Here is a 23,709-nt window from a genome sequence, read left to right on the forward strand (position 1 = left end):
ATTCTTAGCAATTGAAAATGTTGTTGGTTTTTTTTTTTTCTTCTGCTAATATGGCATGCTGCAGAGAGAAAATCCCTTTAGATGTCATCAGGTACAGGGAATCAGCTAGCCCCCATGGTGTAGAGATTCCTCGCGTGTGACTACCCATAGCTGGTGAACAAGGGAGTCGCTGCTGCTCCTGAATCTTGAGAAAAATGGACAAGCCTCAAGTGGTTTAGGGCAAGAAGGAGATTTCAATAGTGCCTGCAAAGCCAGTGTTTCATCAGCTGATAGAAAAATAACTTCTGCTAGATCTAGAAGTTAAACTGGAAATTTTAACTTCTAAAAAAATCTTTGTTTTTAAAAGACAGGCTTCCAAAAGAACATGGAGAATTTATCTTGCAGATTGCACAGACATAAAAGGAAGCCACCGTTGCAAATGAGGGAAAGCCTATCTGCAAGAGCGATGCTTTTCTGTCTGCTGCTCAGAAGGATTCAACAGGCCCATGACTGTATAGAGGAAGCCTCTCTTTTACCTCCTGTTTTGATTACCTTATTTATTTTTATGGAGATAATTTATATTTTGTCAGGAGCTAGCTTATATGTTATTCTAATCTCTTCCACTTATTCCATTTAAAGATAACAGCAGAAGTACACAGAAGAAGAGGTAATAAAAATAAATGCACATGCGCAATAGTAAAACAAAGTTAAATATTTTTTTTATACATAAGAAAATAAATTTGTAAAAACCACGTTTTACTTTTTTTTTACAAAAACCAAGTGGTTTACCTGCTTTGTAATCTCACTTCCATTAGCATACTTAATTATGCTTTTGTATTTAATCATTAAAATGCTCAATAATGTACATTTTGTTCCTAGTCACAGAGTACCACTGCTATGTGTATCCATTATAGATGTTTTTAATAAAACCAGTAATTACTCTTTATTGTTGTTTTAAATTATTATTTTTAAGTTTGTTAGGGAACAATAGTTTTAGGTGTAAGAGGAAGAAAGCTTTCATTTTACCATTTCATAATACGATGAAAAAAAAATCCGTTTAAACAGATGCTAATAAACCTTTTTTTAAAAAGTAGTGCTTAATTATCTTGAGGTTGTTTACAAGTGAAGGTTTGGCAGCTGGGCTCTGGATGTAAACTAGAGCAAGCCCAGGCAGGTAGTGCTGTGGCAGGCGGCGGCAGCAGTCTGCGCTGCCGGGTTGTGGTCCTGCTCTCCGGCAGGCTTGGCTTTTCGTGGGACCTTGGGCACGTGCTAGCGTGTGGACTTCTAGCCTGTGAGCGTGACAGGCATGTTTTGTAACAAATTGAAAGGTCTGCCGAGTTTCTCAAACATCAGATAGATCTCGGCTCTGTTTAAAGGCATTTGGGTTGATTTTTCTTTTTTTTCCTTTTTCTTTTTTTTTCTTTTTTTTTTTTTTTTTTTTTGTTTAACAAGGTTGAAGTGTGAGATCAGAGGATGTTTAATGGGTTTTGTAATGTATCAAATATTTTCCTGGGGTTTTTTTTGAAGTCTTGGGTTTCTTTCAGGGCAGAATTCAAAGTAAAATTTGCAACTGAAACAAAACCAGATCAATCAAAAAATGAAGAAAATGTGCTGTGAACTGAAGTAAAATGATTGTGTTAACTGTTGCACATACTCCCGTTATCTAACTTATTTCATCTTTCTTTTATAATAGATCCATCTGTGTGGCAGGGCTCCTCCTTCTTCATTGCTCATAGATTGCCATAAAATAGCCTATTTTAGTTCATCAGCCTTAATGACACCTATTTTTTTGTGTATGACTTGGGGTTTAGTTGATTGTGGGTATCTCAACAAACAGGTGGTTTGTTCTGTGGAGATTTTATTCTATCAGTCTCACTCCTTTTTTCCCTTTTCTCTGTTGCAAGTCTTCTCTGGGAACATGCCTTTCTGTATAATTGCCTGCTTTCAGCTTTGCCTGCACTGTCTTTGGACCAGTGATGATATATCTGAACTGGATTAAAAAAAAAAAAAATTAGATCCAAATATTAGGGAGACGTTCTTTCTGCAGAAAAGGGCAAAGCCAAAGCACTTTTACAGTATTGAAAGACTGGTGAACTCTGTTTAATCAGTGTTTTTATCTGTCATGTCTGAAAAGGCATTTATACCACATTCAGGCTCAGAAGGCATTGAAATATGATGGGCAGCAGCTGCGCGAGTTGTGACGCTCCGCAAAGGAACTCTGTCACAGAAAGACATGCTGCACTTCAGGGATGGACAGAGTTGTCCGTCATTCTGAAATGTCCACGTATAGGACGTTGATACGGAAGGTGTTTATAGAACAACTCATCTGTCAGAATCTCTTCGAAGAGATGAACAGCATGCACTGTAGAGTTGGTTGTTTTATCCTGAACCGTCACACACACTTGAATTGTGCATTTAAGGCAAACCGCTTGAATGCTTTTGCTCCATTTATCTTGCTACATTTTTTGATAGTAGGTATGTTTCCCTAGACTTGTTTCAGCCCGTGAATATTTAAGGAGGAAGAGGAGGAATAGGGAATAAAAGCAAGATAGAGGAGGCTCCAGCCCTAATCTAATACCTGGAGTAAAATCATTGTCAGACAAATTACTTTACTGTTTGGTTTTCCTTCTGTAGAATAAGAGCAATGTCTTTGAAAAACACAAAGGAAACAGCCTAACTGCTGATTCACCATCATTAGGACTTTTGTCGCTGTTGCATGAAAAGTGGCCACTGTCTCAATTTATTGTGGGAGTGAAATATTCTGTGATGTTCTCAACCATTCTGTGATACTACCAAATTTATATTTTGTAAATTAAAATGAATTTAAATATTTTCTGGGCTAGAGAGAGAGGTCGTACCATGCTGGTAGTTAGGAGGACAGAAGTTTTGGGGGTCTTATCAACTACCAGTGCACCCAGTCTTCTCCTTGTCTCCTCCCAGTCTTCTCCTTGTCTCCTCCCAGTCTGCCTGGGAAGAAGGGGTGGGGACCTTACTGGGGTGCTCTGATGTGGGTTGGCCTGCTCTGGTTGGAGTGACTGGCTGACAACTCAGGTCTGGCTGTGTTGAGGGGAAGACAGGAATCAGACTCTCACCTGCTTTCCTTCTCTTTCTGTATCAGAAGACAGCAGGCCAGGACTCCCAGAAAGCACCTCTCATGCTCATTTTTCTTCCCTTTGTGCATTCTCGGTCTCTGTTACCTACTGCTGGGAAACCGAATTTAATCAGCAGACACCTGCACTGCTAATAAACTCTGCCTCCTGCTCTCCATAGGGTCAGGAGACATGGGCATGGGGCCTCAGACAAGTGTGGACATCTACTGCTCAATGTCAAGTCTTTACTGCCAGCAACAATTTCTTGCAATTAGGCTCCTGCAGCAGGTCGTTAACCTGGGGGCAAAAGCTGATTGTCTCTATTTAATTTCACTGTTCAACTTGAGCTTCATGTTCAAACCCCAGTGTTTCACTGTTGCTTCCTTCCCTCTCTGTTCTTCTTTTGATGGAGGGGTATAAAGCTGAGACAATTGTTATTAATAATCTAAATCAACCTTTGCCTTTCTGCACCTCACCTTGAGCAAGAAGACTACAGTGAACAAAATGAGCTCTGTAACACTCAATAAGGAAAGAGCAAAACCAGCCATAAAAGTCAGCTTTTCTGTAAAATTGTGATAGCAGAAAATGCAGTCTCTGAACGTTGCAGGTCACTGTCGGGTCAAAAATGTCTGCTGACCTGGACTAAGGACTTGAGAGCACAGCTGAAGGATCACTGGGAGGGGTTGTTTCTGTTCGGGCCACTTGTACATCACGAATGTTTCAGAAGGGTTCCTGGCCTCCTAAGTGTTTGCATTACCAGAGTAATGATAGGTATCCAAGTATCAGTGGGAGATGCAGTATTAAAAAATACTGTTCAGTCCTTGATTTTGATGTGAACTTTCAAAGTACAGTTAATAGTTGATGTGGTTTAACCCCAGGTGACAACTAAGCCCCACCCAGCCGCTCGCTTACTCTGCCCTGGTGGGATGAGGGAGAGAACCAGAAGGGTAGAAGTGAGAAAACTCATGGGCTGAGATAAAGACAGTTTAATAGGGAAAGCAAAAGCCACACACGCAAGCAAAGCAAAACAAGGAATTCCTTCACTCCTTCCCGTGGGCAGGCAGGTGTTCAGCCATCTCCAGGAAAGCAGGGCTCCATCACACGTAACGGTGACTTGGGAAGAGAAACACCATCACTCTGAACGTCTCCCCTTCCTTCTTCTTCCCCAGCTTTACATGCTGAGCATGACGCCATATGGTGTGAGATGTCCCTTTGGTCAGCTGGGGTCAGCTGTCCTGGCCGTGTCCCCTCCCAGCTCCTTGTGCCCCCTCAGCCTCCTCGCTGGTGGGGTGGGGTGAGGAGCAGAAAAGGCCTTGACTGTGTGTCAGCACTGCTCAGCAGTGACGGAAACATCCCTGAGTTATCAACACTGTTTTCAGCACAAATCCAAAACACAGCCCCATACTAGTTACTATGGAAAAAAATTAACTCTGTCCCAGCCAAAACCAGCACAATAGGTCAACCACAATGAAATAAAAATACAGCATTTGCGCAGTGAAAATCCCAGAGGCTGCAATTTTCTTTGCATGGGTACAAGATTAGTTTTAATAGATCGGTGGCAGCTGTTTCATTGCTCCTGCCTCTTGAGAACTTCCTTTGTTTTTTACAAGGTCTCAGGATGCTTAGAAGGTTTTACTTTGGTTTATGCAGGTTGCACTAATGTCATTTTATATATGATCTCTAAGTATTCAAATAGGGCCAATCTGCTTCTGTCTTGCTTTGGTAGGTATTTTTGTGCAGCTGAAGTTGAGGTACATATTAGCAGCTTTTTTTGCACTAGCCAAGTGCAAAGTTAATTTTCAGGTTTTTTCTTGCGCTATTTGGAGGCTATAATTCCAAGAATATAAAAATGGAGCAGTTTGTACAGTTTCAAATACTCACCACTACTAGAGGACTGGAGATCAATTATAAACGTTTTTAGTTTTCTTGTTTCTTTTGGGGGAAAATAAATCATTACAACATAATGAAAAATGGGTGATGTTAGACAGGATAGTCCCGGGGGTAGGTACTGCAGACCTTTTGAGATTGTATACTTAACAAAGCTAAAATGTGGAAGGAATTAAATGGAGAAGGTAGTAGGACCACTGTCCTTTAAAAACAACAGTACAAAATCTCATCCTTGGAAATGAGTTTCAATGGCTTACACTGCAGAGGAAATCAGTGTGGCAACACGAAAACATTTTCAAAATTACATAGTCTCAGTTTTCGGAAAAAGGAGATTGAAACTGAGAGAAGGGAGCCAGCAAGAATATAAAGGTTTCCAGGTCCAGCTTCAATTTGTTGATTTAATTCCAGTTTGGTTTCTTCCTCTCTGAACCTAGTTTAAGTAGTTTTTACTTACTTATTTATTCCACCTTTGCTCAAAAATCTAGAAGGCTATTAGATGTCAAGTCTGCACCTGCTCTCAGAGACTCCTCAGGCTATGGGTATTTCTGAAACCGCATCCCCTTCCTGCTTTCACTATGAACTACAGCATCACGATCTCATTTTTTCACTGAAAAATCTCACATTTTAGGATTATCAGCCTTGGGAGAATGTGGTATGTTCTGTGATTGTGCAGTGGGGTCTGGACTATGTTTGGAATCTGTATTTTAGTTTCTCACTTTGTAACTCAAAGTAATCTGTGGTTAATAGGCCGATTACTCTATTGAAAAGATTGTGTTGAAAAACTAAAGAAAGGCCTCAGGATGTGTCTTGGAGCATTTACAGTAAAATTTTGAGTAGAATTAGAAACTGGTTGATACAAGGCAGCTTCCAAGACTTACAGTTTTGGGTAGGAAAGGAAAGGGCAAATGTGAACAAGATGAGAAAGCAAGCTAAAAAATGCAGGTAATCTTCCATAGTCCAGGTTTTGGACATATGACTTGGTGAGGTGATGCTGAATCAGAGTTGTTCCTTACCCACTGATAAAGTCAGCACATCTGACATCAATAAACCAAACACCCTCTAATTACCCATTCATTCCATAACATTGACTGACTTAAAGAAAAGAACTGTAATTTAAAAAAAACCCACTATAGCAGTAACATGGAGGTTAATTGCCATCTTCAGCTGCATTGTTCTCTTGGCATGAACTGTTTTTGCCATGTCTCAGCTGCATTTCTGGGTTGAGGTCTGAAGTTGATTACTTGGTGTAGTGGAAAGTTCAGAAGAACAAGCATCTGCATCTGCTTTTGGTTTTCTTTCCTGTCAATGCATCTTGGAGCGAGGCTTGTGCTTACCTTTACAGTTTCAGAGGCTGAAAGATTTCACAGAACCGTTCTTTTGTTCACCTTATTTATCTATACAATTCATCTACAGAAATGTTCTTTTCATGGGTTTATAGTAAAGGAACGATTATCACCTACTGCTAAGTATGTATGTGTACATTTATGCATACAAACTTTCTAATTTCTAAATTATCATTTTTTGACACACACGGTACTAAAGAGTCTCATTTAAGAGGTGTTTTCTGCATGCTAAGGGAATGACATGACTTATGTGGAATCCTAAACCAGTTGCTAGCTTTAGACCCCTGATCCTTTAATATCCATCGTATTTCAATAGTGTCTGCATGGGTGTGTATCTATGTAAAGATTCAGAATAGTGTTCATTTCAGAAGTAGCTATTTTCCTATTGCCAGTCACTAGGGTTTTTTTAGAAGTAATGGGCCAGTTCTGGGGCCAGTTCTGTTTAACATCTTTATCAATGGTCTGGATGAAGGGATCGAGTGCACCCTCAGTAAGTTTGCAGATGACACCAAGTTGTGCGGGAGTGTCGATCTGCTTGAGGGGAGAAAGGCTCTACAGAGGGACCTGGACAGGCTGGATCTTTGGGCCGAGGTCAATTGTATGAGGTTCAACAAGGCCAAGTGCAAGGTCCTGCACTTGGGCCACAACAACCCCATGCAAGGCTACAGGCTTGGGGAAGAGTGGCTGGAAAGCTGCCAGGCAGAGAAGGACCTGGGGGTGTTGGCTGACAGCCGCCTGAATATGAGCCAGCAGTGTGCCCAGGTGGCCAAGAGAGCCAATGGCATCCTGGCTTGTATCAGAAATAGTGTGGCCAGCAGGACTAGGGAAGTGATCGTGCTCCTGTACTGGGCACTGGTGAGGCCACACCTCGAATATTGTGTTCAGTTTTGGGTCCCTCACTACAAGAGAGACATTGAGGTGCTGGAGCGTGTCCAGAGAAGGGCAACAAAGTTGGGGAAGGGTCTGGAGCACAAGGCTGATGGGGAGCGGCTGAGGGACCTGGGGTTGTTCAGCCTGGAGAAAAGGAGGCTGAGGGGCGACCTTATCGCTCTCTACAGCTACCTGAAAGGAGGCTGTAGAGAGGTGGGGTCGGTCTCTTCTCCAGGTAACAAGTGATAGGACAAGAGGAAATGGCCTCAAGTTGCTCCAGGGGAGGTTTGGACTGGATATTAGGAAATTTTACTTCACTGAAAGGGTGATCAAGCTTTGGAACAGGCTGCCCAGGGCAGTGGTTGAGTGACCATCCCTGGAGGTATTTAAACGAATTTTGGATGAGGTGCTTAGAGACATGGTGTAGTGGTGGGCTTGGTAGTGTTAGGTTTATGGTTGGACTCAATGATTTTAAAGGTCTTTTCCAACCTATATGGTTCTGTGATTCTGTAATATGGAATATGCTGGTTGTTATAGTGTATTTTCTGCTTATGCATGAGTAGATTGAAGTCAGTATGGCTGGTGGATGCTTTACTTTCAAGAATCACTGGAAGGGTTTTTCTCCACTTCAATTATCTTTCTAAGAAGTGTAACTAGTATTTGGGAGTCCTTGTGATTTTTTTTTTGTTTCCATGAAAATGTTCTGTTCCTTTCATAGGTTGAAATCGTGAGAGAACATGAGAAGTGGGCGGAACACTAAATTGTGCTATAAATCAAGAACCTCTATGTGAAATTACGTATTTTCTAATTACCTTGCTTAGATATATATTGAGCAAAAAAGCAAACGAGCTATACAAGTTGAAGAAATGTCAGATAAACAAACTATGACACGTGTAGTATTATTACCATCTGACATATCCCAAACGCTGATTTTACTCACTCATCCTTCATTCTTTATATCCGCGTGTCTAGCGGTGCATGCATTTATGTTTTATATAAAGGGCAGAGTCTGTAGTCAGAGCATTTGAGTTATGCTGTTAAAAATAAATTAAGGAACAGCAGGTGAAAATGATTCCTACACATGAATATTCAAAACGTACCTCAGATACTGTAGAAAGAATAAGAACAATGAAACTTTGGTGGGGCCAAGGTGTTGATATGATTTGAAATAAAAGTTGTATTGGCATGAGGTTGAGATGACTCAGAAAACTTACTCAAGGAGTGGCATGATCTGCTCTTGGGCCCCATTGCCAAAACATTCAAGACTTTAAAAAACTGGGGGGACGGTAGCACTGGGATGTTGGAAGTCTAACAGTCAGGCTCTTAATCTTGATTCTCACACTCTCGTGCTTTAGTCTCTGAGCAGAATGGGTTTAGGGTTGGCAGGAGGGTGTAGGGGCTACGTAGCTAAATTGAAAGCTGAGAGACTTGAGTTCATTCCTGCTCTGGCAGGCGTTTCCTATGTATTTGCATCACTTGAGGCAGGACTCACCAAGGTATTCAGGTACTTCAAGCAGACCATCAATTTTTTTTTTCTTTTTTTTTTTTTGAGGAAGAATGAAGAAAGTGTGACACTCACACTACTTAACTGATGGGGATCATGCTGCCATTGTTGGATTCAGTGAGGTTTCACAGGCATCAGGAGCATGACCACTGTTCAGGGCCCAATGACAGGGGATTTTCAGGGAAAAATCAGGAGCCAGAATACATCTGTGGAGCTGACATTAATTTCCCTATCACTTTTACATTGTAAAGACAAGAACATTCAGAACTGTGAAGTACTTAGGTACTCTGGCAATATGGAAGGAAGCATATTAATGGATCACTGACTTCTTTTAATGTCAAATTTTTTTTTTCTTTTCCTTTGCTTGCTTCACAGATCCTGTCCATGGGCCGCAAAATGTAGAAGTTGTTGATATTCGCTCCCGGCAGCTGACGTTGCAGTGGGAGCCCTTTGGTTATGCGGTGACCCGCTGCCACAGCTACAATCTCACAGTCCAGTACCAGTATGTGTTTAACCAGCAAAAATTTGAGGCAGAGGAACTCATCCAAACTTCTTCCCACTACACCTTGCGAGGTCTCCGGCCCTTCATGACCATCAGGTTGAGGTTAGCCCTCTCTAACCCGGAGGGTAAAATGGAAAGTGAGGAGTTGGTTGTGCAGACTGAGGAAGATGGTAAGTTATGTTGGGATTGCTTGCTTGCTTGTTTTTGGGGGGAAGACTAATATTGTCAAGTTGTAAATAACAACATAACCCTCTGTCCCATGAGACTTATAAATGGCTTCTCCGGACGGTGTGTGTGTTATGCAAGTAAAATTTGTAGGTGTAAATAATTTCCATTTCACAGCCATGTTCTTGAAAGGGCAGGGCTCCCTGAAGTGCTTGGAAATGACAAATGCCAGTCTGAGAGGTTACCGAACAGCGGTAGGTTTAATTCTATAGAAGTCATGTTCTGAACTACCCAGGACTCAGAGAGCAGCTTCCTTTATCATATGGGCAAATGTAATCCTGGCATTTGTTGGGTTTTTTTGTGCCTTCACATCACTGTCCCAAAAAGAAGTATAATGTCTTCCTTTCCAGAGTGTATCTTATTCTTAATGCTGGTCTTCTGGACGTAGCATTATATATACATCTCGGAAGCTAAATTCATTTGGTGATAACTCTTCCGTTCTTGATACAAAAGAACTGTTTTCTGGAAGTACTGATGGAAAGCTTTAAAGTGTTATTATCCCATCTAAGCTATTTCAGACCAAGGACTCTCATGGACTACAAGTCTTCATTCTGTCTAATGTGTTAAAAAAGAAGCGTTCTTCCTCTGCCAGAGCTGTAAGGAGTTGCTGTCCTGAGTTTCCCCGAGCTGAAAGTGGCTCTTGCAGTCCAGTATATCATATGGGGGGACATAAGAGCATGGCAGATCTTTCAGAAAAATGAACAGGGTTTTTATCAGACAGGTTTGGGAGTGCGTTTAGTTAGTTATCTTCCACAGCATTAAAATTTTGCTTGAGTAGGTGGATTTTTTAGCTGGCCTTGTAGCCATAATGAAATATAAATCTTACATTGTTACTTTACTAAGGAAATCAGTCTTTCATATTGATAAAGGTGTGCAGCCCAGTAGCATCTTTATGCCAAGGTGCAATCTGGCTGTTTAGGTGGATAGAGCTTTGCTGTTGTGTGGGCGGAGAAGGACAAATTAAATTCCCTGCTGCTGCTGTGCTGTACTGGAATAAGGATGTACTGAAATTAGCTTCATATTTTCATGGATTCTGATTTTATTTATCACTTAGTAGTTAGATTAGTGTTTTCTTATTTGAACCAAAGGTTGAGAATAGGCCTTTCATATTGATAGTACCTTGGTAATGGTAATGCCTTGAGGTTTTGTTTTGGTTTTGGGTTTTTTTTAATCTTTTTTTTTTATTTTCAGCTCTGAGCTTCCTGTCTGATGGCCTCTTGGTGTCTTCTGATGTCTGTGCAACTGGAGGTGGTGGTAGCTTCTAACAGTTTTTTGGGTTTTGGTTTTTTTTTTTCCCCCTGTAGTTCCTGGATCTGTTCCCTTGGAATCCATCCAGGGAGGACCTTTTGAAGAGAAGATCTATGTTCAGTGGAAGCCTCCAAATGAGACAAATGGCATCATTACACTCTATGAGGTGAGGAGAACAGATTGTTGTCAAGGAATACATGCCGCAGGGCCCTTTTCATATGTGTTTAAGCCAATCCTGAGCTCTGAGATTTCAGCAGGTGCTAAAAGAAGCCTGATTAAAATAGATAAGAATCTTCAAGATAGTCTGCTGGTGTCACTGAAAAAATTTTCCAGTTCAAAAAAGAGAAAATATTTCTTTACCAATATTTGTGGCAAAATGAGAGCCATATATTCCCCCATGTCTCAGGTGTTCAATTCCTGCCCTTTTTTCTTCTGCAGTGTCTCCAAGGTCTGTTTTCTTTCCTTTTTTTCTTGAGGTAAACTTCTGTTAGGTTTTATACCTAAATACTGCAACTAATTCCTCTCTGCCTTTCCAATAGTCATAACACTTCCTGGAAATCTCAGCAGAATATAGCCATTAAGTCTTCTCTTATAGTGTTCTTATTGAATCTTTCAAAGATACATCTATCTAGCCCAACCACTTCCCTGCCACCAAACAAAATATACGGCAGGTTATAGGATGATCACTGACCATCCTATACTGGATGAAAAAAAAAATTAAATGTGATTCTAGAGTGTATCAGAGGAGATGTTTCTTGTTAAGGTAAGGAAGTGTTACTGTTGTCATGTGCTTTTGGTGAGACTGTATCCATAACGTCATGTACACCCAAGTATGCGGAAAAGGAATATAAAAGGAGGACTGCTTTAGAGGATCGTGTGAAATGAGAGACAGCCCTACAAGAAAAGGTAAAGGCACTTTTATTAAAGAGTGGAAAGCCGTGCACCAGTGATGGCTGAGCGTGTTTCAGTTGATGAGTTCAGCATTTACCACAGTAAGATTAGAAAAAGTGAAAAAAAATGTTGTTTTATTCTGGTGTAAAAATCCTCACTGTGGGCTTATGCAGCATGGTCTGATACAGAGTGGCAAGAACTACTTTTTTGCTTTCTCTTCTGTGCTGGGTGAACGTACAAACTTACTTCGGAAAAGGCATGGGTGCGAGAAGCAACTCTGCCATCACCAGTGAGGTTCTGCACCTTTCCTCTTCCCATCCAGCTTCTCAGTTTGGAACAGCATGTCTTATAGCATGTCACTCCTAGATCTCCTTGCTAACACTGCCTGTCTCTAACATGGTGATGGTCAAATGGAAAAAAATCAAGCAGGTTTAACATCAGTGAGCTCTTAACACTACAGCATGAGCAAGAGATGGCAACTTTCTCCTGAGCTTGAATGTAAGTGCGCTTTTAGGTCATCTCTCCAGCTGGCTCACAAAGAGCAGACTGAATTTGATACTAAATAAGACTAAATAAATGAATAGAAGTTCCTCTTGCTAATTTTGTGTCATTTCAGCCAGGCAATAATCCTTGACTAAGTAAGGAGTCATTTTTTGTTGGTCACTGTTGAGACACTTGTGGAAATCTGTGCAGGTTGCATACCACCTGTCTGTACTAGAATAGAACTAACTCTTGCAATTTCGTGGTTTTTGAAGGTGTACTACCGGCTATCCTGTGTCTAAGGAATTATGCAATAAAGCTGTCTGTATTCTTAAGGAATTAATCTGAATAGAATCAGTTGCAAATTCATTATTTTTCTGGCAACAGAGGTGACCTATAATGGAACGCATTTAAAATAATCAAAGTCAAATGATGCAAAAATAACTCCTTTTAATTTTTAAAGAGGCAGTTTCCTACTAAAATATTGCCTTGGGCTCAGCTCTTGGAAAGGACTTCAGCAATCTGAGTAGCTTTTCTGGCTGAGCAGCTGCATAGAGATACTTTAATGCCTCCAGGGTAGTGATGCATCGTGACAGTGCCTTTGCCCCTCAAGTCATGTCACTGCTCGAGTCTCAGTGGAGGCACAAACAAATTTTTCTTTTCTGATAATGACTCTATGCATATTTGGCAGCTAAAGCCAAAGAGAAGTCAAGGTGAATTCAAACTCTTCCTCCTTTTCCTCCTCCCCCTCATCTCCAAAAGGATGAAAATCCAAGTGTTAAAACCCAGGAGAACCAGAGTGCCTGAAGGTTGTCATGAATGAAAATGTTTCCCTTTCCCTTCTTACCTGTGAAAATTCATACAGAACATTCCCATTCTCCGTGGCGCCCTGACACAAGTTCATCAGCTGGAGATAAAAATACAGATGAGTAGTTACACATAACCTGGAGAGGTGGCCAGAGCATTCTCAGCGTAGGTGTCAGGCTGTTGAAGTCTGTATCACAAGCAAATATGAGTGCCTGGTCCAAGTAAAAGGAGATCCTGGTTTTGAAATTGCTGAGTAAATAAAGTGCAGTCTTTGCACAGAAACATCTCATCCTGCTACCTGCAATTGAAGTTTAATCTTCCTAAAAATACTGAGAAACACCCAGTATTGTCCAGGTAGTTGCATGTTTTGTATTGCTTGCTTAATCCCTAGCCCATTATAGATAATTAAACTTGCACCTTTATCTCTACTGGTACTATTTTAAGATTTCATGCCATGTTGTCTAGGACCAAAGTAATTCCTCAGTAGTAATGAGCTCCGAAGTGTTGTTTCAGACAGGGTTCAGCCATTTTTCAGTATCATCATGGCTTTACGCTGCTTTAACAGAGTTCAGCTGACCTATTGGTTAAAGAGGAAGAAAAAGCTAGTGGTTAGTCTCTGATAGGTTTTCAGTTCTTTCAGATACCTGTGGCCTACAGTACCGATCCAGGTAGAAGCAGAAGGCTTTAATGACAACAGATGAAAAAAGGTCAAACTATGAACTTGTGCAGTGCTGCTCTAATGAGGTCTCTGTAGGGAGCCCGGCTCCTGAAGCCCAGCACCGGCAGTGCTGCCCCGTGCCCCGGAGGAGCCAGGGGGCTCAGTGGTGCGCTGGCAAATTTGCAGCTGTCTAGAAACACTGCAGCTGGGTCACTGTCATTAGGGAGAAACATACCCAAGAACCTACCGACATTTATTAACAAAAAATTCCTTGCAAAGTATAGACCCAGAAATATCACTTTATGAATTTGAGCTAGTGGTGTCAAGTTCTGCATTACACCTGGAAGTAACTGGCTAGATTCACACATAGAGATGGTGCAAGTGATGGTCTCTCAAACTCCCTTGGGCACAAACCCTACTAATAAAAACAAATAAAAAACCCTCCTCCTAAGGAATAGTTCCCTCCTTACCATCACCTTCAAGATCTGATTCATTGTATCTAGATACTGTATTTTCTCTCTAGTTCTGTTAAAAAACTTTGTTTGTAATCTTCTAAAATTCTTCCAAATAAACACACCATCTATTCTACTTACATCGTACTTGCTTTTCCTTGGGACAGATTTTCTTCTTGGATCCTTAATCGTTCTTGCAGTTCCCTGCCAGGCAGACTTCCATATCGCACAAATTGCCGTTGCAGCTTGCACGCACGCTGCGTACATGCCAACTGGGCTGCAATTCAGCAGCGCAACCTTCAGCATGTCATTTGGCAGCCAGAATCACTAATTTCGTAACGACTGAATACTTCTAAAGAGCCTAAACAAAATGGAAGGACCTTAATGAACCTTTTTGACTTATGCAAGTCTCTTCTGATTGATACTTATCCTTCAAAATGCTATTGTAGTCTTTTAATAAAGGCGGCAATAACCTTGCATTTAAAACTGATTTAAAAGCCCCCTGCTTTCAGTTGGAGAATTAATTGTTTCACTGGGTACAGCCACAGCTGGATTTTTAAACAAAGGAACCTTCTAGATCCCGAAATCAGTATGTAATTGCAGTCTGTTTCTAGGGAGCAGAAACCCCTTGTTCAAGGGAACTTGGAAAGCTCCAGGAATTGCAAGTCAGTTAATCAGTATGCTGAAAAGATGAGGATACGAGCTGTGTAGAAAGCGAGTGACGGTACTCTTCATTCTGGGGGTGTTAGGGGAGCACAGCAAAGCAGTTAATAACACGAGCGTATGCTGAGTTAGTAGGTGTCAGTTGATCTGTCCAGTCAAGAAAGCCGTTAGGGAGGTGCATAGGCTGCTGTTGCGAGTAAGCCGTGCAACGGAGATAACGCTTGAGAGCTCTAGCTATAGTCAAGTCCCCAGGTAGCTTCACGGTGTGCAGGTGCTTACATGAGACAAGTAGATCACTCTGCATTCAGAAACACAGCTAAACAGTGATAATGGATTTTGCTGGTACGTTGCTTTGGGTGGAATGCTCTACAGAGATGTTTTTGCATGTGACATTCATGAAAGAGGCGTTATTACAGCTGTCTCTTGCAGCGAGCTGTGAGTGGCAGGATCTAATAATATTGTAATAAGTCCTCTCCCCCCTTCAGTCTCCTGGCAGACTGAAAGCACCACAACTTGTTGAGTTTTTTTTAACCAGTCCTGAAAAGCTGCTATGCTTTAAAATCCCTAATAATCAAATGCTGCTTATTATGCTTAAACCGTGTGGGAGTTCAGCTTCAAGGCCTTTGTGTACAAAGACATGCAACAATTTTTTTTTATTATTTATTTTTGTTTTATCCTAAGTGTGTGTAAAGTCAAACCACCATCAAACAGCAGAAAGACCTATGCTGTCATTGGACTGCAGGAACAAGCAATCTAATTTAAGGTCATGGCCCAGCTTTGGCACTTAAATTCTGCTTTTAGATGGCACGAGGTTGTCTCAAGCGTTTGTTCCATAATCCAAATTGAAGTGCTTCAGATACATGTGTGGACCCAGATATTTTGTGCAAACTTGCATTTAATCTTGAAAATGTGAAGAAACAAAACTTACTTATGTCTGCGTTTCGCTGTTCATTTGGGCAGCTGGAAGCTTACGGGTGCACTCAGTAAGTGATGTTGGCTTTTGCCTTTGTAAATACATTTTCCGTGTATAATCTGTTTCTCAGAATTGTCTCAGAATTTAGAATATTTCACCCTTAAAGAGGAAGAAGAAAAAAAACCCACTTGGCATTCCTGTCTAAAATATTTGTCACGTTACTTGGGGGAAAGCATTGTTACAAGCTATTACAATCCTAGAAGCATTTAAAGGGTGGCTACAGTATATTCAGCTCCTTGGCTGGAAAAATGAGTCGGACTGTTGAAGTCCTTTCAATGAGCCATGCCTAAAGGCAATATTTAAACAGCAAGCTGTCTTTTTAAACATTGTCAGGTGTAGTCTTGTAATCACTTCTGTTCTCATCTTTACGATTATTAAGTCCCATGTGGGTTGCACATGGATCTTGGGAAAAATAAGGATGCATTTGCAGCTTCTAACTGGCTAGTTTTCTCAGTCACTGTTTCTGAAATGCTGTAAATCTCTATTTAGATGCCAGGAATAATAATACAAGAGCCTTTCATACACAATTTCAGCTCTTTAATGGGATGCTTGGAGCCTAGTTCCTCTAATCCCAGTGGATTTGAGTTTAAATTGCACTTCAGAGGTTACAGATCCTCTTAGTTGCCATGTAAAATTGCAGTCTGCCCTTCATCATCTCTCCAGTTGCCAATATGCCATTTCTTCTTGATCACTTCACCCGCTTTTTCTCTGCAGGAGAGGTCGTTACATGGAAGCTGCCTCTTAGAGGGTCATGCGTAAGGTCAATATTTGTGGGATGCACTGCCTGCATTTGCAATAGGGTGGAAAGAAATTTCTTCCACCTTTGACCCCTGAAGGTGCATACTTATTATAACATGAAGCGTGATTATCTGGCATGATAGCTATCCACTGCATGGATATGCATGCGTTTCTATTCATAGCCCTTTTTTAAGCTATTCATGAAACCTGACATTTTTAGGATAAAATCTTCCCTGCTAAAAGGTGTAGCAAAAAAGAGTTCCCTGGAAAAGCTGAAAGGGTTGGGAACTCAACTTGGCTTAGTCATTTGTTTGTTTATTTAAAGGCTTTTTTTGGTTAAGAAGAGTGAAAAATGGCTCCCACAAGAAGGAAAGCAACAACCACAAAATCTTGCAACCAATTTATATAAAGCTCTACAGTCAAAATAGTAGAAAGATGACAATTCTCGGAAATTGCCTTCAGTGAGAAGTGGCTTTGAATGTTCCCATGAAAATCAATCACGCTACAGCTTCTCAATTGCATTCTGTGGATGCATGATACTCCTGGGACAAAGCTTTCTCACTTAAGCTCACTAAGTGTGCACTGAAGGAAGTCCATGCTACACACAGCTGGCTGCTGCATTTAGCTGAACATTAAGAGAACATTAAGGATACACTGTTAAGTGCTCAAAACCCAGGAAATGATCAATTAAGGATTGTATATTTGGCCATAGCTTCATCGCTCTTCTGTACGGGCATTTGACAATGCAGTCTTCATGCAATGGGATATTACCCTCTGTTCATCTGCAGCACTAATGTTGTTTTCCTTTGACACTGGATTTATACGGTGTCTTGTACTGCAGTATATTGTTTGTCCAGAGTCCATGAAAGTCAATTACACAAAGAATAAGTGTTTTACTGCATCTCCACTATGTTGAATTGGAATTCTTTAATAATCTAAACTAGCAACAAAACTGCGTGGCCACATATAATCTGTTTAAGTTTGAAACTCTGTCAGCTCTGTAGTAGGCTGCGTCATCCTCTCAGTTACATGTAAGGAAAGCTGTGCATATATACCCAGCTAAATTAGTTCTGTAGGTAACGGCTTTTTGGGCAGAATTGCATTGGAAGAGGGCTGGGCTGGCTGAAGAGAAATTGTTTATTATATGGTTGCTGACTGTAGTATTTACTGAGCACTTGGTGGACAGGTTGGTTAGACGCTGCCAATGTTCCGGGCCCCACTTAGTCAGGATTCAGGCCAGAATTTGGGAAATGAATGGTGCTGATTGCACTGATTTATTATCTTTTTTTTTTTTTTTTTTTTTTTTTTTTTGGCAATTGAGAAGGGCTATAAATCTGAGCATTGCTCGCTTTCTTAGAAGGTTGGGATGCCATGTCAGCCACAGACCCTGTTGTTCTGTTTCTGGACAAGGCAAGGAGACAGCTTTCTGGTGAAATTTGAGGAGCACAAGGTCACAAGAAAAGTCTTTTCTTTCAGCCAGCAGAATCCCACAGAAAGCCCTTTTTCCCCCTCCATGCTGTTTAATAAAGTAATGTGGCTTATAAGCTCCCTGTCAGCCCTAGAATTCTAGTACATGCTTGAGTGACCCCTCTGCCATACACAGGGCATTTAAGGTGGCTTCTCTGCTGCTGCAAGGAAAACCTAATTTACCTGTGCACAATAATAGCCAACATGTGCAGCTGCTGTTCTGGTGAACAGGATGGCTTTCCTTCCCCTGTCACGTTTGGAAACATAAAATGCCGCGGCAGAACTGAAGTCTGTTGGAGCTGTGTTGATTTAAAGCTGGTGTGGGGGATAATAGGAATGAGGCTCTGCTCTGTCTGTCTGGTTCTTCCTTGGGCACGGACGCTGCTGCTGTTCACGCTCCGTACACGTAAGGAGGGCAGCAGCAGGGAGGATGGACCAGATGCAGGCTGGCTGTCGACTCGGGTGCTAAACCCTGCTGAACAGAGCCTGCTGTATCTTTGTTGCTGTTGTTTCTCTCCAGCCTGTCCCAATTAGTTTAATACAGCCTTAAACTTAGGAAATGTTTAAATGATTTCCTAATTAGGGATACTTTTCTGAATAAACACCTTAAAAAGCTTTTGAACAAACTTCTTCAAATTATATAGGATTCTTAATTGTGCGCTTCTCACTCACTGTTACTTGCAAGATATACTTAACTCAGAAGCATTTGTTAATGATGCTGTTTGAAATCCTATGGTTTCCAGTAACATCTTGATGAGAAAATGAGAGGGTTTTTTGAGATACTCAGATGTGTCAGGGTTATTTTTTAAATGTATGACAACCTCCAGGTAAATAGTATACTTGTGTTATAAATAGTATGAATCAACTGTTTAAAAAAATTGCTTGATCAAGCTTTCCAGAAATAAAAGCATAATACGGTCCCTTGAGCACAACAATTTCTTTGATTACCTTTTTATTGTTCTTTTGAAGCCAATAGACTTGCAGCAATATAAATCCAATGCAAATGAGAAAAGATATCTGGCTACAACATAACTTTTTTTTTTTCCCCCAAGGGCAGGAACTGAATTATTTTAGTGTTCATGTTGGACTCTTTTTAAGCCAAACTAAGTGATAAGAACTGAAAAAAAAACCAACCCCAAAACTTACTCTTTCTTATAACAAAGTTCAAATTAAAAAAAAAAATCCTTTTGTAGATACGTGAACATCTTGTCTTTCTGCCTTCCAATGCTTTATTTCCTTTCTAGAAAAAACACAGTTTTGGTCTCTTCTTCTTTCAGACATGCTTTTTATTGCTCATCCAGGAAAGCAGTTGATTCTTGATCCCATTTCTTCCATCTAATCTTTCCAAGTGCCAGTGTACCTGTGCAGTTATGATAATATAGGTAAAGCTCTTTAACAATTCCCTATTCAGATCTTACAATAACTTGCTTACCAAAATGTAGTAGTTAAACTAAGTTGAAAGCAAACTACAGATACATGTTTGTGCTTCCTTCCTAAATGGTTATTTCCCTTTCCTCTTAAGTATTGCTTAATTGAGCAAATAGATAGGACTGAAAAATTCAGAAGTGATGACTTTATCTTGTTAATTGGTGCAACTGAGGAACTGTGTAAAAGAGGAGAAGCCAGTCAAGGTGATCTTCTCATCACCTTCAAAAGGAGGAGGTGCCAATATTATGGTTCTTTTTGGGAAACTAATCTTATTGCTGTCCTTTGTGCGAGTGTATTAGACGCAGTCTTTAACTATGATCCTGCCATCCGGTGCACAGGAGGTGTTCGGGCTTGGGTTTAGTTTCCTGTGCCCTACGCTCACTACCGATCTCTATCCCTTTGAGCCCCTTGCCTCCTCTTTTGCCTTCTCTTTTTGCCCTCCCTGTTTGTTACTGGTTTTTCCTGATGTCTGTTCTCCCTGCAGTCCAGGTGGTATTGCTGACAGCAAGGGTGGGACAGCTTTCAGAAAGACGCTGGCAGCTGCTAGGTTTTGGCACAGGAAGAATGACTTACTCTTCCTTTTGTTTCTAATTCAACCGATTTGTCTGAAATTGTGAAAAGCGACTTAGGGTGAGGCAGACACTTGGCTTGGAAAATAAGCAGAAATGGATAGTTTAAGTGACTAAAAATATGTGGTCTTACAATTATCAGCTACAATAATAGCTAGGACTGGTATTTTATCTATAAAAGTGGCAAAATCATTTTATACGTACGTGGGTCTTGCTTCTGTTACTTCCTGGTACATAGCAAACAGAGCAGCTGTAAGTGATGTTGTTAGTACTCCATTGCGTTGGCTTGGGTTTTTGTTCATTGCCCACAGCTTTCGCTACGCCCAGTGTAGCATGGCAAACCAGCTATGAGATATATTAAGCAGCCCTTTCAGCATCAAGAACTAACTGGGGAACAAGTATGGAGATTGAATAACCGCCTCAATGCTGCAGTCCTATCAAAGCAATTTCTATAGTTGTCATTTTCTGCTATTAAACTGAACAATGAGGCTCTCCAATAAAATCATATGAAATAACATCTCATTAAAAACTCTCCTTAATATATAGCATGCTAATTAATGTCAGTGGGGTGCAAGCTTGAATGGCAGAATAGACTATAATGTTTAGAAAGTAGGTAAAATAAAAGAAGATATTTTATCATTAATGACCTTTTAGTAAACCTAATGAAATCCTTAATGGCCTGAATACATTACTGAGGCACTCCCAATTGCTTTGTTACCTACTCCATTCCTCCTCCCTTTCTCATAGACATTAAACTTGGTTTTATTTATAGAAAACAAAAGCAATAAAGTCCCAAGGAAATATGAACAGGAAGGAGTCTGAGCAAGAAGGAGAGTGGGTGAGACTTCTCAGCCCTACTATCCCTGTTCCTCATCAAGAGAAAGGCTGGGCATAGGACCATGTTATATCCTGTCTTCTATATGTGTTGTCTGTGTTTGTATTCAGGTCTAACAGAGTCCATGTTTGTGTGACTCTCGGTAATAAGCTAGGGAGCAAATGGGCCTCTCTTGTTCACAGGGTCTCCCTCGGTTAACTTCCGTATTCATTCCTAGAGCTGCGCTATGGCTTTTTATACTGTTACCAACCATGTGCTTGTGCTGTGACTAAATTAAAGGACTTTATTCTTCAGCGCTTTTAGTCTTTCACATGTTGCCAGCCTTAAATATAACTTGCAAAAATGCTGTTCAGCTCTCCCTTAACCTTCTCCCAAAAGAAGTAGTACAAGAATGGAAAAATGAAAGGCCTTTGCTTCCTTCCATTTCTGGATGAAATTTAGTGGGCTGGGGAGGGATGTAAGTAGCAATAATTGCCTGGCTTAAACTGAGTTTTAAGATGGAAAATGTGCCCAGTCACCTGGTCACAAAATACATTCTTTAGTTCTGAAATCCAACACTGGAGAAGGATTGTTCACTAACCTGTACACTAACTCTTTCCCGTTCATTAGAAGATAACTTTCTTCAAATTATTCCTTTTGTGTAACACTTGGTGCAATTAACTTTAGTCTTGTACCCCAAGTGTCTGAAACTTCCTGATAAGATTGAAACTAATGTCCATCCCAGCTGCAATCCAAAGTCACCTGCAGTAGTAATTGTTCCGAAGAAGCACAGGCAGTTGGCGAGTCTTAGAAAAAAGAGCCCATGGCTTGCTGTGTAATCATGTTTCAATCAGCTTTATAGAACCATGAAATTGATTGTCCCCCTGACGTACCGTACGCTTCGGAGCAGATACTGTGCTAGGCAAGTTAATTCCTTATTTGGCTTCAAGCACACAAAAGAAGAGAGCTTTTTGCTTTCCCTCCCATTCTCACAAACCAAGGAGGAAGGGAGCACAAATCACCTTGAAATCAGAATTTGAGAGCATAGCAGCATCAGCCAGCCCTGTTTTGTTTTCCTAATCATCCAGCGAAAAGCATGGTGATTTAGGCAAAAGATGCCCAGGCTGTTGGCTGCATAGGAGGGAGCTTGGATGAATGACAAAACCAGTGGTGGTGATGACCAGTTAATCAAAGAGCTATAGGAATTGTAAAAGTCTGACAAAGGAGAGCTGAGCGAGCGTCTGGTTAATGTGGTGTCCTCTTCGATACTGGAGTCGGCGTCTCTCTTCTTCTGGAGCTGAAAGAAAGGGGATGCTGTGAAGATACAGTCTTGAGGCAATGAAGAGTATTCCTCTTCAGATACCTGCAAAGAAGGTCTGGCCCCGTCTTCATAGAATTTAATTCCTGCTTCAAACTCCCTCATTTCAGGAATATTTTGGTCTTTCAACAGAAGTGAAACTCCATTCAAAATAAATCCAAAATCAACCCACCAGTGAAAATTCTAGGAGCTCCTTCTTAACCTGAGTCTCGTCCCTGGAAGATTTAACATCTCCAACATTTTTGTATTTTGTGTTGAGATGTTCCCAATTCAGGGTCACTCTTCAGTCTGAAATGCTGCTTCTGCTGGAAGTGGTTCATGAGTCCCTGAGCTTTCATGGGCTAACTCTAAAGTTCTCAAGAAGGAATCAAGAAAAGCAAGGCTGTTGCTATCATCCTCAAAATGCTCCTACAAGGCCCATATCTTGGATAGAAACTCTGAGGGAGGACACAAACTAGCAAATATATAAGAAAAAATAAAACAAAAGAGTCAACAAAACAAAAAACCCTGCTGAAACAGCGAAAGGTGCTTCTATCCAGATTTATGTTGTCTTTTAGAATGAACGATCTTTCTCTAAGGCTCACTGTGGTGACTTTTCCAGAGTCTGAAATGTGGTCCCCCAAACTGCGGGGCAGGTGGAGGCCTTTGCTGCTCCCTGAGCCCCTGCCCCGGCCTGCCCCCCGAGTGCGTGGCGGCTGCTCCAGCCTGCAGCCCCAGCTCCCCTGGGGCTGGAATGCGGGCGGCAGAGCAATGCCATGCCGTGGGGCTTTCTTGTTTGGTTTGTTTTCTTCTGCGCAGACCACAAGGGGCTTGTGGCTGCAGAATAATTATTAGTTTGTTTATTGGAGAAGAGAAATAGGAACACAAGTCACGCACGCAGGAGTCCCGCATATTACTGTCTAGGATGTTTTTCCTTTTAGTGCTTGATAAGGTTCTTTTTTCCACTGAGCCGAAAGGTTTTTCTGAGCTATTTAACTTTATCTGTCTCTGTGACAGTGTTAAACTTGTATTAAATTTAGAGGAAAACAAAATAATGCGTATACAGCATTATTAACTTGCCATTTTCTTATTTAGGACACAGACAAATTAGAAATTATTCAGGTTATCCAGACAAAAGTTACACCCTCACCTAGCTCTCATCCTTATTAAGGATGAACTTTGTGAACCGATCCGTGCTGCTGCTGAGCAAACAGTGCTGCTTGGCAGATGTAACGCAATCCTTTTCCTGGATACTGTAATCTTTTTCTCTCATTATATTTTATAAAATCTGTCTTGTAATGCTCCACATTCCAGAAGCATTCTCTCTTCTTTCCAAAGTTCTCTATACAGTAGACCAGATTTCCAGCTAAATAAAGCCACGGCTCCAGCTTTCAGAGGAGTGCCAGCAAGAGACAAGTCTGTTGCTCAACTGACACTGAAGTTCGAACAACCTTGGCTTGGGCAGGAGTAATGAGACACAGCCCTGGGCTATAAATTACATTGACTTGGGAAGGAGGGGAATTCATTCTGCTTTGCCTGAGGCAAAGGTCTGCTGTGCTGTCAGCTGAGTTTCTTAGACTCTCAGTTCCCTCTGTCATGGTAATCAAGTAGCAAGAAAGCTGCTTATGAAAGAGTTTTGAGGAAGTCCCTTGTTACCTGCTACTAGTTTAACTTGTGTAATCTCAGCAGCAGCAGCAGAGGGGCATCTATTTCTACTGCTTTACTGACAGATTTAAATAAAGACGGTGGACTTTGTGGGCCTTTGGAACAGCCTTTCTGGACCATGAGAAATTCCCTGCAGCTACAGTGCTTTGCTAATAGTTGT

At 41.1% G+C, this 23,709-nt stretch overlaps 1 protein-coding gene across 1 annotated transcript in view; it reads left to right on the plus strand.

Annotated features, from left to right (window-relative positions):
* The window catches only part of PTPRT (protein tyrosine phosphatase receptor type T), a 342,262-nt gene that overhangs the window by 179,674 nt on the left and 138,879 nt on the right, over positions 1-23,709 (plus strand). The window contains exons 8-9 of the mRNA XM_075516941.1: positions 9,048-9,344; positions 10,704-10,813. Of these exons, the coding sequence (XP_075373056.1) occupies positions 9,048-9,344; positions 10,704-10,813 (407 nt within the window). The remainder of the gene's footprint in view (positions 1-9,047; positions 9,345-10,703; positions 10,814-23,709) is intronic.

Source organism: Mycteria americana, chromosome 14 (genome assembly GCF_035582795.1).
Source record: "Mycteria americana isolate JAX WOST 10 ecotype Jacksonville Zoo and Gardens chromosome 14, USCA_MyAme_1.0, whole genome shotgun sequence".
NCBI lineage: Eukaryota > Metazoa > Chordata > Aves > Ciconiiformes > Ciconiidae > Mycteria > Mycteria americana.